The following is a 12356-nucleotide window of genomic DNA, read 5'->3' on the forward strand; positions in this document are numbered from 1 at the left end:
TCACACACCTCCTGGGTTTACGGTTCTAAGGGAACATGCCTCATTTCCGGCCCCTCTGACTGTCCCAGGCCTCCCCCTCCCCGGGACCACCAGGCTGGCCTGCAGGACCCAGCTGGGGTCGGCAGGGGTCCCGGGCTGTCACGCTGATGATGGACGAGACCCCCTGCAAGCAGTCGGAGCCTGGCTCACCTCACACACCCTGAACGAATTGGGAGAAACTCCCCATAAACCTCCGTCTGGGTGAGAGTGACCAGCCCCAGGGGACCATTGAGCTGCGCTCCTGTCACCGCAGCCTACGGCTTGTCAACAGGGGACCTCTTTAGTTTCTGCCACCTCTCTCGAGCCCCTTTCACGGTTCTCAGCTTCTGCCAGTGATGTTCATCTCCACCTTCGGAGCTGGGCTGTTGCCGGGTCACCCTCCCGCCGGCCCCACCCGGGGCCCCGCTCACCGTCTCCGCGGACACGACCACTTCGCCCTGGCGGAGCAGCTGCAGGTCCTTGCTGTCGGTCACGTTGCCGAGCCACATGCAGACCCGGAGCTGGGCCGGAAGCGTGTCCTTCTTTCCTTCACCCTCTGGGTACTGAGCCGGAGGTAGGTCAGCAACCACGGGGGTGCAGGCCCCCAGGGGCAGGGGTGCGGGTGAGGGAGGGGCACACACACCTGCCCCTTCACCCTGAGCCCTGGGAGCAGGGGCCTCACACTGAGTTGGGTGATGGCCATAACAGAGGCCGGTACGGGTGCCGCTGGGGAACCTGGGAATGCTCCAGGGAGGACTCGTGCTGATGGGGCCATTGACAACGATGCTTGCTATGCGCCAGGCAACGAGCTAAGTGCTCTGATCCTCACACACCACCACAAGGCGGGCATCGTTATCGCCAGGCCCATTTCACAGAGGAGCAGGCTGAGGCCAGACACGCTCAGGAGTTGGCTCCGGCTCACACAAGCCAGTGAGTGGTAGAGCCAGGATTCAAGTCTCAGTGATTCTTGCAGGATGAGAAGGACTCAGGTGGGCCCTTCCACCATGGCGGAAAGGGCAGTGGGGAGCCAGGGACGTCTCCGAGACGGAGGCAGTGTCCCCCACCTGCCTCCCAGGGCTGTCTTCAGGGCAGGGGACTTGTGGTCAGTCAGCCTTATTTATGGATTGTGTCTGATATGAGGGGCTGGCAACCAAACCTTATAGGTATTAAATATGTAGCTAGCAGCCAGTCTTGGTCCAGGGGAGACAGGACAGGGACAGGACCAAGTGAAGCATCAGATGATGGAGGGGACAAATTGGAGGAATAGTCATGGGTGGCGTGGACTTGGTGTCGGCCACATGCTGATGGTCCCAGGCCCCCGCCTTCCTCTGGAGAACTGTTTAAACCCCATTTCACCTGGTAAAGGGCCTGACAGAGAGGAAGCGGGCATGCCCTTGGGAGGCTCATGGGGGCTGCCCGGGGTGGGGGGTGTTCAGGGCTTCTCCCTTGGGACGTCCTAGGCCCTCTCCTCCCCTGAGGACCCCTGGCCTCCCCACCTGCAGGAAGAGGGTCTGTGTCTTCCCACAGAACCTGCCGGAGTGCCGGGCCCCGGTCGGGGAGAACAGGATGGTGTGGGCGGGCACCTGTGCATAGGCCACTCGCTGCTCCCGGGACATCAGCCAGATCATCACGTCCGGGAGGTTTGTCTGGGGCTGCCGGGCGGGACAGCGTCAGGCCCACGTGGCCGGCTCCACGGCCCGCTCCCGGCTGGAGTGTCCAGCACCCACCTCGGGGAGCACGGCGTTGAGGCGGTACAGCCAGCCCTCCACGGTGGCCACCATGTCCCTGGGCTGGGCTTCCTTGGCCTTCCGGGCAAGCTCCTGCAGAAGGAGGCTGCGGAGCTGCCACCTCTTCTTGTCCAGGTCGGTTGCTTTGGGCTGATCAGTCATGCAGGGCAGTGGGCGCCTGTGGCCAGGACCGGGAGGGTGGGGGCTGAGTCTCTCTCCATGTCCCTTGCTCACCATCCCGCCCGGCCTCAGTGCCCTTCCTAGACCCAAGATCCTGCCCCGCGCCTGCTGGCCTGACCCGGGGAGCCCTGCCCACCCTCCTTAGGAAGCCCACTCACTGCGGTCCTGGCCCCTGGGTCCTCATCCTTCCCCTTCCCATCCTCCCAGCCCCTGCAGTGTGCCAGGCTCGTGCTCAGGACCTCCTCGTGGACAGAGGTGTGAGCTGTGAGACAGGGGCCAACCAAACCCGGGCGGGAGTGGGGAGGATCCATGTGGGCTGCCGGGCCAGGAGGAGCCTTACAATGGCTCTTCCAGAACAGGCAGGACCCCAAAGAGGGCCTTGTGGATAGAAGGAGCGGCAGGGGAAAAGGTACGGGCCGGGACTGTGCAGGGCTTGTCTGGACAACGGGGAGGCTGGTTTGGGAGGAGCCCCAGGCATGGGTGTGGGGGGAACAGTGATGGGTGGGGAGGTCAGGGCCATTTTGGGGGTCCCTGAATGGGAGAGAGGCAGCTCTGTGGTTTGGGGAGAGATCTGCGCAGATCTCATATTTCCTGTGGAGGCAGGGGTGCGGAAGGGTGGCGGTGAGGGCTGTTCTGTAGGGTCCTGTCTGCACCCCAGACCCTGTGTGAGCCTGGTCTGGCTCAGCCCCTGCCCCGGGTGAGGTGCCCACCGCCCCTACTTGCAGTCCTCCATCAGCTCCCTCAGCAGTTTCTCCCACTGGAGGAGCAGAGCCGGGTCCCTTGGATTCCTCATGGATTTCAGGGTGTCCAGATTGGCTTTCTGCCCAGCAGGAGAGAAGTGGCAAGTGAGCATGGGGCTCCCTCAGGACAGGTTGCAGGGCTGATTGGCCCAAGATGGTTTCAGCCAGGACTTGGGGATATTTGAGGGGTAACCTGGGGATGTCAGTCCGAAGCTGTCACACGCCCTTGCAAGGCTAGGATTCCCACCCACCCTCCCAATGGGTGGCGGGAAGGAGCCAGGACAGGGTGGGACGGTGAAGAGGTTACAGGGCCCTGACACTGGGCTCCCCTTCTATCGGTGCGAGAAAGTCATATCTGAGGCGGGGGCACCAGGTGGCTCTCCTGCCTAAAACTGCTCTGCGGCTTCCTTCCTTAACAGTCATGAAGACCTTTTGTGATCGGACCCTTGCCAGCTTCCCTGGCCTTATTTCCACCTCACCTCCAGGCCCCCACCACCCCCGAACTTCCTATCACCATGGCTCTGCCTGTCGTTCCCTTCTCTACCCCCAGCAAGACTCTGCTCCAATGTCATCTCCTTTTTGAACACCTCCTCTGACTCTCCTCTCTTCATCTCCCCCACCCCAATCTCTCTGCCCCCATGGTTCTCCTGCATCTCCACCGCAGCCCTACTGCACTGCGTACCGCCTATTTGCATATCCGACTTCCCTGCTGGTGAAGACTGTGTCTACCCATCGTTGTGTCTTCAGTGCCTGTGTCTGGCACGTCTGTCTCAATTGGTGTGGAGTGCATGAGAGAGCTGAGTGACCGGGTTCCTAAGACTGCGATTCATTTTCCCAAGTCTCCCATCAATGACCCGGGGCCTTCCCTGTACCGCCACCCCATCCCCCATCCCCACACCACTCACCAGGCGGTCCCGAGTGAACTGGAGGAGGTTGAGGCAGTTCATGCGGAAGCTGACGTCCTCCCAGTAGGAGGTCACGGCCACGACGGGCTTGGTGTTGTACCAGGGCACATAATGGTAGATGTTCCCTGAGACACAGAGACACGAGCAGGGGGTGGGGGCTGGAGGTCTGAGGGACAGTGTTCCCTCACTGTGTCCCCTCAGAGGACCTTTCGTGGGCTACTTCATTCCTCTAGGATCTGCTAAGCATCCTGACTAGACTCCTCCTACTGGAAGGTGGGCTGCAGGCCAGTCCAGGATGGACGCGCTTTGATGAGCACAGCCGGCTGGCCGGAGCGTTCACTGTGCTCAGTGTCACACAGCCTTACGGAGTCCCCAGTTTATAGGTGGGAAAACCCAGGCTAGTGATGGGAAGCAGTTTCCCTGTGGTGGCACAACCAGGTGGTATAAAGCAGGCATTCAGTTCCAGAGCCCGTGCCCCTAACTCAGGCAAGATGCCAAGGCCAGGGGCCTGCCCTGAGGTAGGGTCTTCCTTCTGGGTGGTGGGTAGGCACATGAGGAGTGGGTCCTGTGTTCGGGAGCCCCAGGGTTTGGTTGGCGTGGGCAGACATCTGACATGAAGGGCCTGCCGTGCAGAGGAGGGGGGTAGAGGAGTAAGCATGGACACAGCCAGTGATGGGCTTGGCAGGCTGGGTCTCCTGGCCATGATCCTTATTGAAAAGAGCGGGGGACTTCCCTGGTGGTGCAGTGGTTAAGAATCCGCTTGCCAATGCAGGGGACATGGGTTCGAGCCCTGGCCCGGGAAGATCCCACATGCCGCGGAGAAGCTAAGCCCGTGCACCATAGCTACTGAGCCTGTGCTCTAGAGCCCGTGCTCCGAAACAAGAGAAGCCACCGCAATGAGAAGCCCGCGCACCTCAACGAAGACCCATCGCAGCCAAAAAATAAAATAATAAATAAATTTATTTAAAAAAAGAAAAGAGGGGGGAAAAGCTAGGTGAAGCATAAAGGAATCTCTCTCTTTTTTTTTTTTTGGCCGCACTGTGTGGCTTGCGGGATTTTTGTTCCCCGACCAGGGATCGAACCTGGTCCCATGAAAGTGAAAGCGTGGAGTCCTAACCACTGGACCACCAGGAAATTCCCAAGGGATTCTTTTTATGAGATGTATTGCTGGGTTGACACAAAAGCAAGAAATCCACAGAAACCAAAAATAAAGTAAAAGCAGAAAGTCTGTGAGGCAAGTGGAAGCAAAGTGGACTTTTGTCCTCTGAGTTTCTGGCAAATCTTGGAGAACCGGTTCTTTTTGACAACTGCCAGGGCCCAGGAGAGAGAGCCGAACACTGCCCGGGGTGGGCAATCTAACAGGACACCCCATGTGACATGGGTGGAATTGCATCCCCTGTAAAACTATGTTGAAGTCCCAATCCCTGCTACCTTTGCATGTGACCTTATTTGGAAATAGGGTCATTGCAGCTGTAATTAGGTAAAACGAGATCGTACTGGAGTAGGTTGGACCCTTAACCCATAAGGACTGGTGTCCTTATAAGCAGAGGAGAGGGACAGAGAGATGACAGGCCTGTAGAGACACAGAGACAGAGGCAGAACGCCATGTGGAGATGGAGGCAGAGATGCAATGATATATCTACAAGCCAAGGAGCACCGAAGATGGCAGGCAACACGTAGGAGCTGGGAGAGAGGCGTGGAAGAGATTCTCCCCCGGGTCCATCAGAAGGAATCAACCCACCAACACCTTGATTTCAGACTTCTAGCCTCCAGAACTGTGAGAGAACTCATTCGTGTTGTTATAAGCCGCCCAATTTGCAGTACATTCTGATGGCAGCCCGAGCAAACTAGTCTGCTATGCAGAGCTGGCACTGCAAACCCTAAACCCTCATTCAGTGAGAAAGAATCCACCACACGGAAGAAGACAGTAAGGAAACTCGCCCATCTCCAGCGTGGCTCCGGGTAGAGGGGCAGGAATTTTCCTGAAAATTTGTAACCACAAGTGGGGCCTCATGCAGGTTGCATTCTTCACTCATGCCACCTGCACGGTCCAGAGAAAACTTGACGCAGTCTCTGGTTGGCAGTGCCCCAGGTAACTAGAGGAGGCAAAGACAAATCCTCACTGGAGCATGAAATTTGGGTCAAGTCCCAAAGGATTCCCACAGATAAAGTTCCAAGAAAACGAGCAGCTAAGAAGGAATATACATACCCTCTACCCCAGCAATTCTGCTCCTACGTATACAACCAACAGAAAGGCATAGAACAGCATTATCAAGAGAAAAATGTTCACAGTAGCACTACTCATAACGGTCCAAAATCTCCTTCAGCAGTAGAAGGCATAAATAAATTACGGTATTTGCACAATGGAATACTATACAGCCATGAGAATAAACGAGCCACAACTACACCCAACAGCATCTAGGTTTGTGAATGCATTTCACAAATAAAATGATGAGCAAAAGAAGCCAGGCACAAAACAATACATACTATATGATTTCTTTTATATAAAGTTAAAAACCACACAAAACCAACTGGCAGTTAGGAGAGGGATAGCAGCCCTTGGCAGAGGGGGGCTGAGGGCTCAAGGGGCCTCTGGGATGTCGGGACTTGGTTTCGTGGTCTGAATGTTATGTGGGTATGTTTGCCTTGCGGTAATTCATTGAGCTGGACGCTTTGGTTTGTGTACTCCTCCATAGATGTGTTATACTTGAATCGAAAGTTTACTCAAGGGCTTCCCTGGTGGCGCAATGGTTGGGAGTCCGCCTGCCGATGCAGGGGACACGGGTTCGTGCCCCGGTCCGGGAAGATCCCACGTGCCGCGGAGCGGCTGGGCCCGTGAGCCATGGCCGCTGAGCCTGCGCATCTGGAGCCTGTGCTCCGCAACGGGAGAGGCCACAGCAGTGAGAGGCCCACGTACCGCAAAAAAAAAAAAAAAAAAAAAGTTTACTCAAGAATTTAAGGAAATAGTGGGAGCAAAAAAGGCAACATACATAAAATACAGTGTGTCAAATGGTGGAAAATGCTGTGGAGAAGGATGAAGTGAGGGAGAGGGAGAGGGATCTGCCAGAAGGTTTTAATAGAATGGTTGATTACCTAAGACCTCTCGTGAAAAATCTAGAAGAAATTATGCAGAATGCAGTCCAGAGAGATGAAAAACGTGGAAGAAAGATTTTTTTTAATGGTCCATATTAAATGGGCCAGATTTAATAGCTTTCTTTCTTTCTTTCTTTCCTGCGTTGTGTCTTCGTTGCTGCACACAGGCTTTCTCTAGCTGCGGTGAGCAGGGGCTACTCTTCGTTGTGGTGCGTGGGCTTCTCAGTGTGGTGGCTTCTCTTATTGTGGAGCATGGGCTCTAGGTGCATGGGCTTCAGTAGTTGTGGCACTAGGGCTCAGTAGTTGTGGCGCACGGGCTAAGTTGCTCCGTGGCATGATGGGATCTTCCTGGACCAGGGCTCGAACCTGTGTGTCCTGAGTTAGCAGGCGGATTCTTAACCACTGCGCCACCAGAGAAGTCCCAAAAGATTTTAAAATGTGCAGAACAGAATGAGAAGTTCCACGGAGGATAGAGTGAATTCGAGACAGAGCTAGGAAAGAAAAGGGGAAGAGGTAATCTTCAAAGAGAAAGTATTTTATAATTATCCAGAATCGTTGAAAAGACGCCAGTTTCAGACCCTGGCACTGAGTGAATCCCTGGAATGATAAATAAGCAGGGATCCATGACTGGGGCTCTCAGATGTGAGCGTGCCGATACGAGACAGCAATTTTCTTCTTCTACTCTTGGAGAGCATACAAAAGCAACAAGGAGAAGGAAAATAACTCCATTTTCAGCAAAACAAGGAGACAGATATAATCTGCAGGCTCAAAATACACATAAGGGCTGCCAAAAGCAACTGTGAGTGCCCTAGGAGCTGCAAGTATTGAAGGGTGGCAGAAGTCACCTGCGGGGAAGGAACAGCAAGACAGGCAGCGAGAGTCACGGCTTGATGGGAGCCGAGTGCAGAAAGTGCCGGCAAAAATCCACCCCCAGAACGAACCCAGGACTCGGACAAGGACATGTGAGCCAGCAAAACTCAGAAAACGAATAGAAAACAACCAAAAACATCACAGGAAGGAAGACCACATGAAAGGAAGCCCAAGGGACATTAGACTCTGCAGACAATCCAGTGAGAGGCACAGAAATAAGAAAAGCGACCAAAATAAGATGGAAATAAAGATCCAAAAAGGATCAGGGAGAAAATGACAGATATAGAAGAAAACCAAGGAGAATTATTAAGGTCATAAATGGAGACCCCAAAGTAGAAAACCTGAACAATGGAACAGAATATTTAAAAATATAATTTAAAAAAACTCACATGGGAAAAGGATAGTCCTTTTTACAAATGGTGCTTGAAAAATTGGATACCCATATGACAATTAATTCAAAATGAATCATAGAGCTAAATGTAAGAATTAAAACTAAAACATTTTAGAAGAAAGAATTGGAGAAAATCTTCATGATCCTGCGTTGGGCAAAGAGTTCTTAGGTATGACACGATAAAAGAAAAAAAAAATTGAACTTCAGCCAGTTGAAAATGTTTGCACTTCAAAAGACACCATTAAGAGCTTCCCTGGTGGCGCAGTGGTTGAGAGTCTGCCTGCCGATGCAGGGGACACGGGTTCGTGCCCTGGCCTGGGAAGATCCCACATGCCGCGGAGCGGCTGGGCCCGTGAGCCATGGCCGCTGAGCCTGCGCATCTGGAGCCTGTGCTCCGCCAACGGGAGAGGCCACAACAGTGAGAGGCCCGCGTACCGCAAAAAAAAAAAAAAACAGGCAGACAAGGGGGATGCATGGAAAGCCCTCCATGGGTGATGAGAGGGTGAAGCTGACAAAGATGAAAGTGAGATAGTGTTCCTCTAGAGCAGTGGTTCTCAAACTTCAGCACGCATGCCAGTCACCTGGAGGGCTTGTTGAAACGCAGATTGCTGTTCTGTTTTCTGCTTCTGTAGGTGTGGGGTGAAGCCAAGAATATGCATTTCTATCAGTTGCCAGGTGACGTTGATGGGGCTGGCCTAGGGACTGCACTTCGAGAAACTTATAGTGCCCCATAGAAGTGTCCAATGAGCATACATTGGATGAAAGGATGGATGGGTGGTTCGTTGGATGACTGGGTTAGTGGATGGTGGTAGTTGAATGGATGAATGTGTGGATAAGTGGATTCAAGGATGGATGGAAGGTGGGCAGATGGTAGCCACATGGCTGGATGGGGGTGGTTCAGAGTAGCAGGAAAGAAGATGAGGTTGGGAAGCTGTGGTGTGGAATGTAGTGTAGAGAAGGACTTGAAGTCAAAACCTAGTTTCAGTTCTTGTCGTGGGTTCACCACCTACTAGCTAGCTGTGCAATGTTGGCAGGTAACTTCACCTCCCTGAAGCTCACTTTCCTCACGTCTAAATGTGGGTTAACAATGCCTATGAATGTACTGTGAGCTAATACCATTAAAAGGGCCAACACGGAGCCCGGCATGCACTGGCTGCTCTCAACTCTTTTGTTGGATCTGACTCTTACCATCATATATCACTTGGCTGTACTGTGTGGTGGAGACGAGAGGCTTGTAACTCAGGTCCGTCTTGTTTCCATAGTGACCAATGCTGACCTCGAATTGTATCGGGTCCTTAAAGTTGGGCATCATGGTACAGGAAAGGAAGATGACGCACAGTCCATACTTCTGGCGGTTCTGGTGCTTCTAAAACAATAACCCACCACATCCCCAGTGCGTAAGCCAAGGGATGAACAAGGCTATAGAGACAGGCAGGGAGGCAAGCATGAGGTGCCCAGTTTCTTTCAAAAGCTACCTTTGCTTCTATTCAGGGTGACCTAGACCATCACTGAACCCCTGCCCCCTCTCAAAATCCTGCCTTGACTCCCACTCACCTGGCTGATCAAGGGAAGTTCCTCCCAGGACTTCCGTCACCTGGCCCCCTCCACCCAGCCGGCCCTGGTTCCTCCTCTTCCTGAAATCAGGCAGGAGGGTCTGCTCCCTGGTCAGGCTAGACTCTGAGTTGGGCCACCCCCACCCCTCTCCGTTTTGCCTAAATGCCCCCCATCGGATGAGACCGAGTGTGGACAGGGGTGCGTGGTGGAGGATGCATACACACACACATCTGCTCTTGGCTTTTGTCAAACCCCGTCCTCCCACCGTGAGTCCGTCTGCTCAGGTCCTCTATCCATCATGTGAGCCCCTCTCTCATTTCCACTGTCTACGTCTGCCCTACTTATGCATTCTCCCAGTCTGCTCACTAGCTCAAGTCTCCCCCTCTTAAAAAATAACCCTCCTTCTCCCGTCTGAGCCACTATCTAGCTGTAACCTGATCTTAACTCCTTCAACTTTGCAGCCAAGTTTCTATGCACTTGCCTCTATGCACCATCTGTAACTTCTCCCTCCCGCCCACGGCAGCCTGGCTTCTCTCCTGACCCAAGGCTACTGGTGTCTTCCTAATAACCAGCACACGCTTTTGGGTCCTCAGCCCTTTTCTCCTCCACATTCAGATCACTGCTCGCTCCTTTCTGCAACTCTCCCCTCCAGAGGCTGCCTCAGTTCTCCGCTTTGCAGACTCCCCCTCCGTCTCTCTGCAGAGTCACCCTCCTCCTCCTCCAGTCTCATAGGCTGTGCTTCCTGATGGGCTCCAGCCTCAGCCCCCTTCTCCTTTCACTCCACCTACTCCCCAGGGCAATTCCTCCAGAACCTTGGATAGATCCTTGGATGTGTGTTGATGACACATCTGGCTGTCTAGCAGCCTTGGGGACTGGTCTTCGTGGGTGTCTCACAAGCACACGTCAAAGGTGGGACTCATCATCTCCCCCAGACCTGTTCCTCCTTTGGGGAGCCCATGTTGATATATGCCCCCCACCTTCCCACCTCGCCACCTGAGGCAGAAAATGGGAGTCAGCCTCACTTCTTAGTGTCCTGTCGGTCAGTGGCTCTGATCGTTGTTTCCAGAGGGTCTCTGGCACCTGCTCCCTCCTCTCCAGTTCTCCTCCCCTGTAACTGTGTCCCCATTCCTCCTAAGGGGGTGGCCCAATTTACTCCCTTCCAGTCTATTCCTGACTCTGTTCCTCCTGCCCCTTCCTGCCTCAGTGACCCTCCTTAGCCTTCAGGAAGAAATCCAGGCTCCTTAGAACATCATTTCTCCTTAAATGGGTTACACGTCTCTTAAACTGAAGCCTTGTCTTTACTGGGTCCCCTAATCTCCTGGGATTGGCACGGCAGGAAGCCCCCATAGGGGCTTAGCAAAGACTCAGGTGGATCGACCAAACATCCTCACACATCCAAAAAGCTCGTTCCACTGCTGGCCAGGGCCTCTTGCAATGTCAGAAATGGGACCCACAGCAGACCAGGGGCAGGCAGAGGAGCTCCTTCTTCCTGTGGTTACCTCTACGCTGATCACATCTTGGGAGAGATCCTTCATCGTAGCATCTTGATGGGACTTGACGTGGGTGATTAACTCCAGGAAGACTCGACCTCGATAAGCTAAACCATCCTTAACAATGTTGGGAATAGTCTAGTGTGACAGGAAGGAAAACGGCGAGAAAAGGGATGAGAGAAAAAAAAAACAACAACCAGGAAAGTCTCCCCTGAAACCTCTGAAGGAAGGACAGGGTTGTCCTGTAACTTCCTACCTAGGGCTGACCACAGTCCCAGGGAGGAATTCCAGAAACTCCAGTCACGGCCATGCCTGGAAACCTCTGGGCCCTGAGCCATCTTCTACACCCTTAGGTCCACTCTTCCCCTTCATGCAGTTCTACCTGCTGGCCCACCTGAAGGGCCCTGTTCCTGGTAAACCCTTCATGCTTGGAGGGGACCGTGGTACCTATTGAATTATCCCAGCCTGGCCAATCAGGACAGGCCCTGCCTCCTCAGCAACAGTGATTGGTCAAAGGGGAGCACACATGACCTAGGAAGGCCAATTAGAATGCTTCCCTGGCCTTCCCTAGTAGAGGCTTCTATGGTCCTCTTCCCAGCAGGGAGGCAAGGCTGCAGTAGGAATGAATGAGGCCCAGGAAAGAGCAGGAGAGATGAGAGATGGAGTGAGCATGGGAGAGTCTCCTAACGGCATTGAGGTCCTGGTTTCTGCAGCCCTTCCTCACTCAGATTCCTTCCCAGCCCCATTCCCTTCTTTTGCCAATTGGCTTTCTGGCATTTACCACCAGTCTTGAATAACCCAGTGCTTTTCCACATTTACCTGTGCTGTTTCTTTTGTTGCCTATGACGTTCCACCTGCCGAAACTCTTACCTGAGGTCTCATCTCAACGTCCCTTCCTCAGTGACTGCCCAGAGCACTCCATCTGTTCCTTTCTTGGGCCACAGCACATGCCCCGTATTTATATGGCCATTTACGTACAGCCTTCGAGTCCTCTACTGGAATGTGGTGGACAGAAACCAGGGCCTGGCCCTCCCCAGGCAGTCCCCAGGCCCCGGTGCCTTACACATGGTTGGTTTTACCTCCTCTGTTCCCTAGAGCTGACATGAGAAGCTTACAGCGTCTTCCTCCTTGATCCTGAAAGGGGCCTTTTTACCCCCACGGAGAGTCAGGAAGCTGGGCCCAAAGCAGGGGAGGAAGCCAGAGTACATGCCTGCAAGGGGAGAGGGTGAGAAGGTTCCCCAGGCCCGGGGGGGGGAGAGGTGCAGGAGGCGGGGCCGGGGGCTTGCTTGCCTTCTATTTCTGCTCCAGTGGACGAGATCTGGTTGAGGGACAGGCTGACCGTCCCGATCTCATCATGGCACTTGTTCCCGGGGCTGGAGAGAAACACA

General features: G+C 54.0%; 1 protein-coding gene across 1 annotated transcript in view; it reads right to left on the reverse strand.

Moving 5' to 3' along the window:
- Positions 1 to 12356, reverse strand: part of FER1L5 (fer-1 like family member 5) — a 48160-nt gene that overhangs the window by 14824 nt on the left and 20980 nt on the right. Inside the window, 9 exon segments of the mRNA XM_073791753.1 lie at positions 450 to 581; positions 1515 to 1670; positions 1746 to 1923; positions 2645 to 2745; positions 3571 to 3695; positions 9113 to 9290; positions 10978 to 11106; positions 12084 to 12178; positions 12259 to 12341. Coding sequence (XP_073647854.1) covers positions 450 to 581; positions 1515 to 1670; positions 1746 to 1923; positions 2645 to 2745; positions 3571 to 3695; positions 9113 to 9290; positions 10978 to 11106; positions 12084 to 12178; positions 12259 to 12341 — 1177 coding nt within the window.

The sequence above is a fragment of the Tursiops truncatus genome, chromosome 14 (genome assembly GCF_011762595.2).
Source record: "Tursiops truncatus isolate mTurTru1 chromosome 14, mTurTru1.mat.Y, whole genome shotgun sequence".
Classification (NCBI taxonomy): Eukaryota; Metazoa; Chordata; class Mammalia; order Artiodactyla; family Delphinidae; genus Tursiops; species Tursiops truncatus.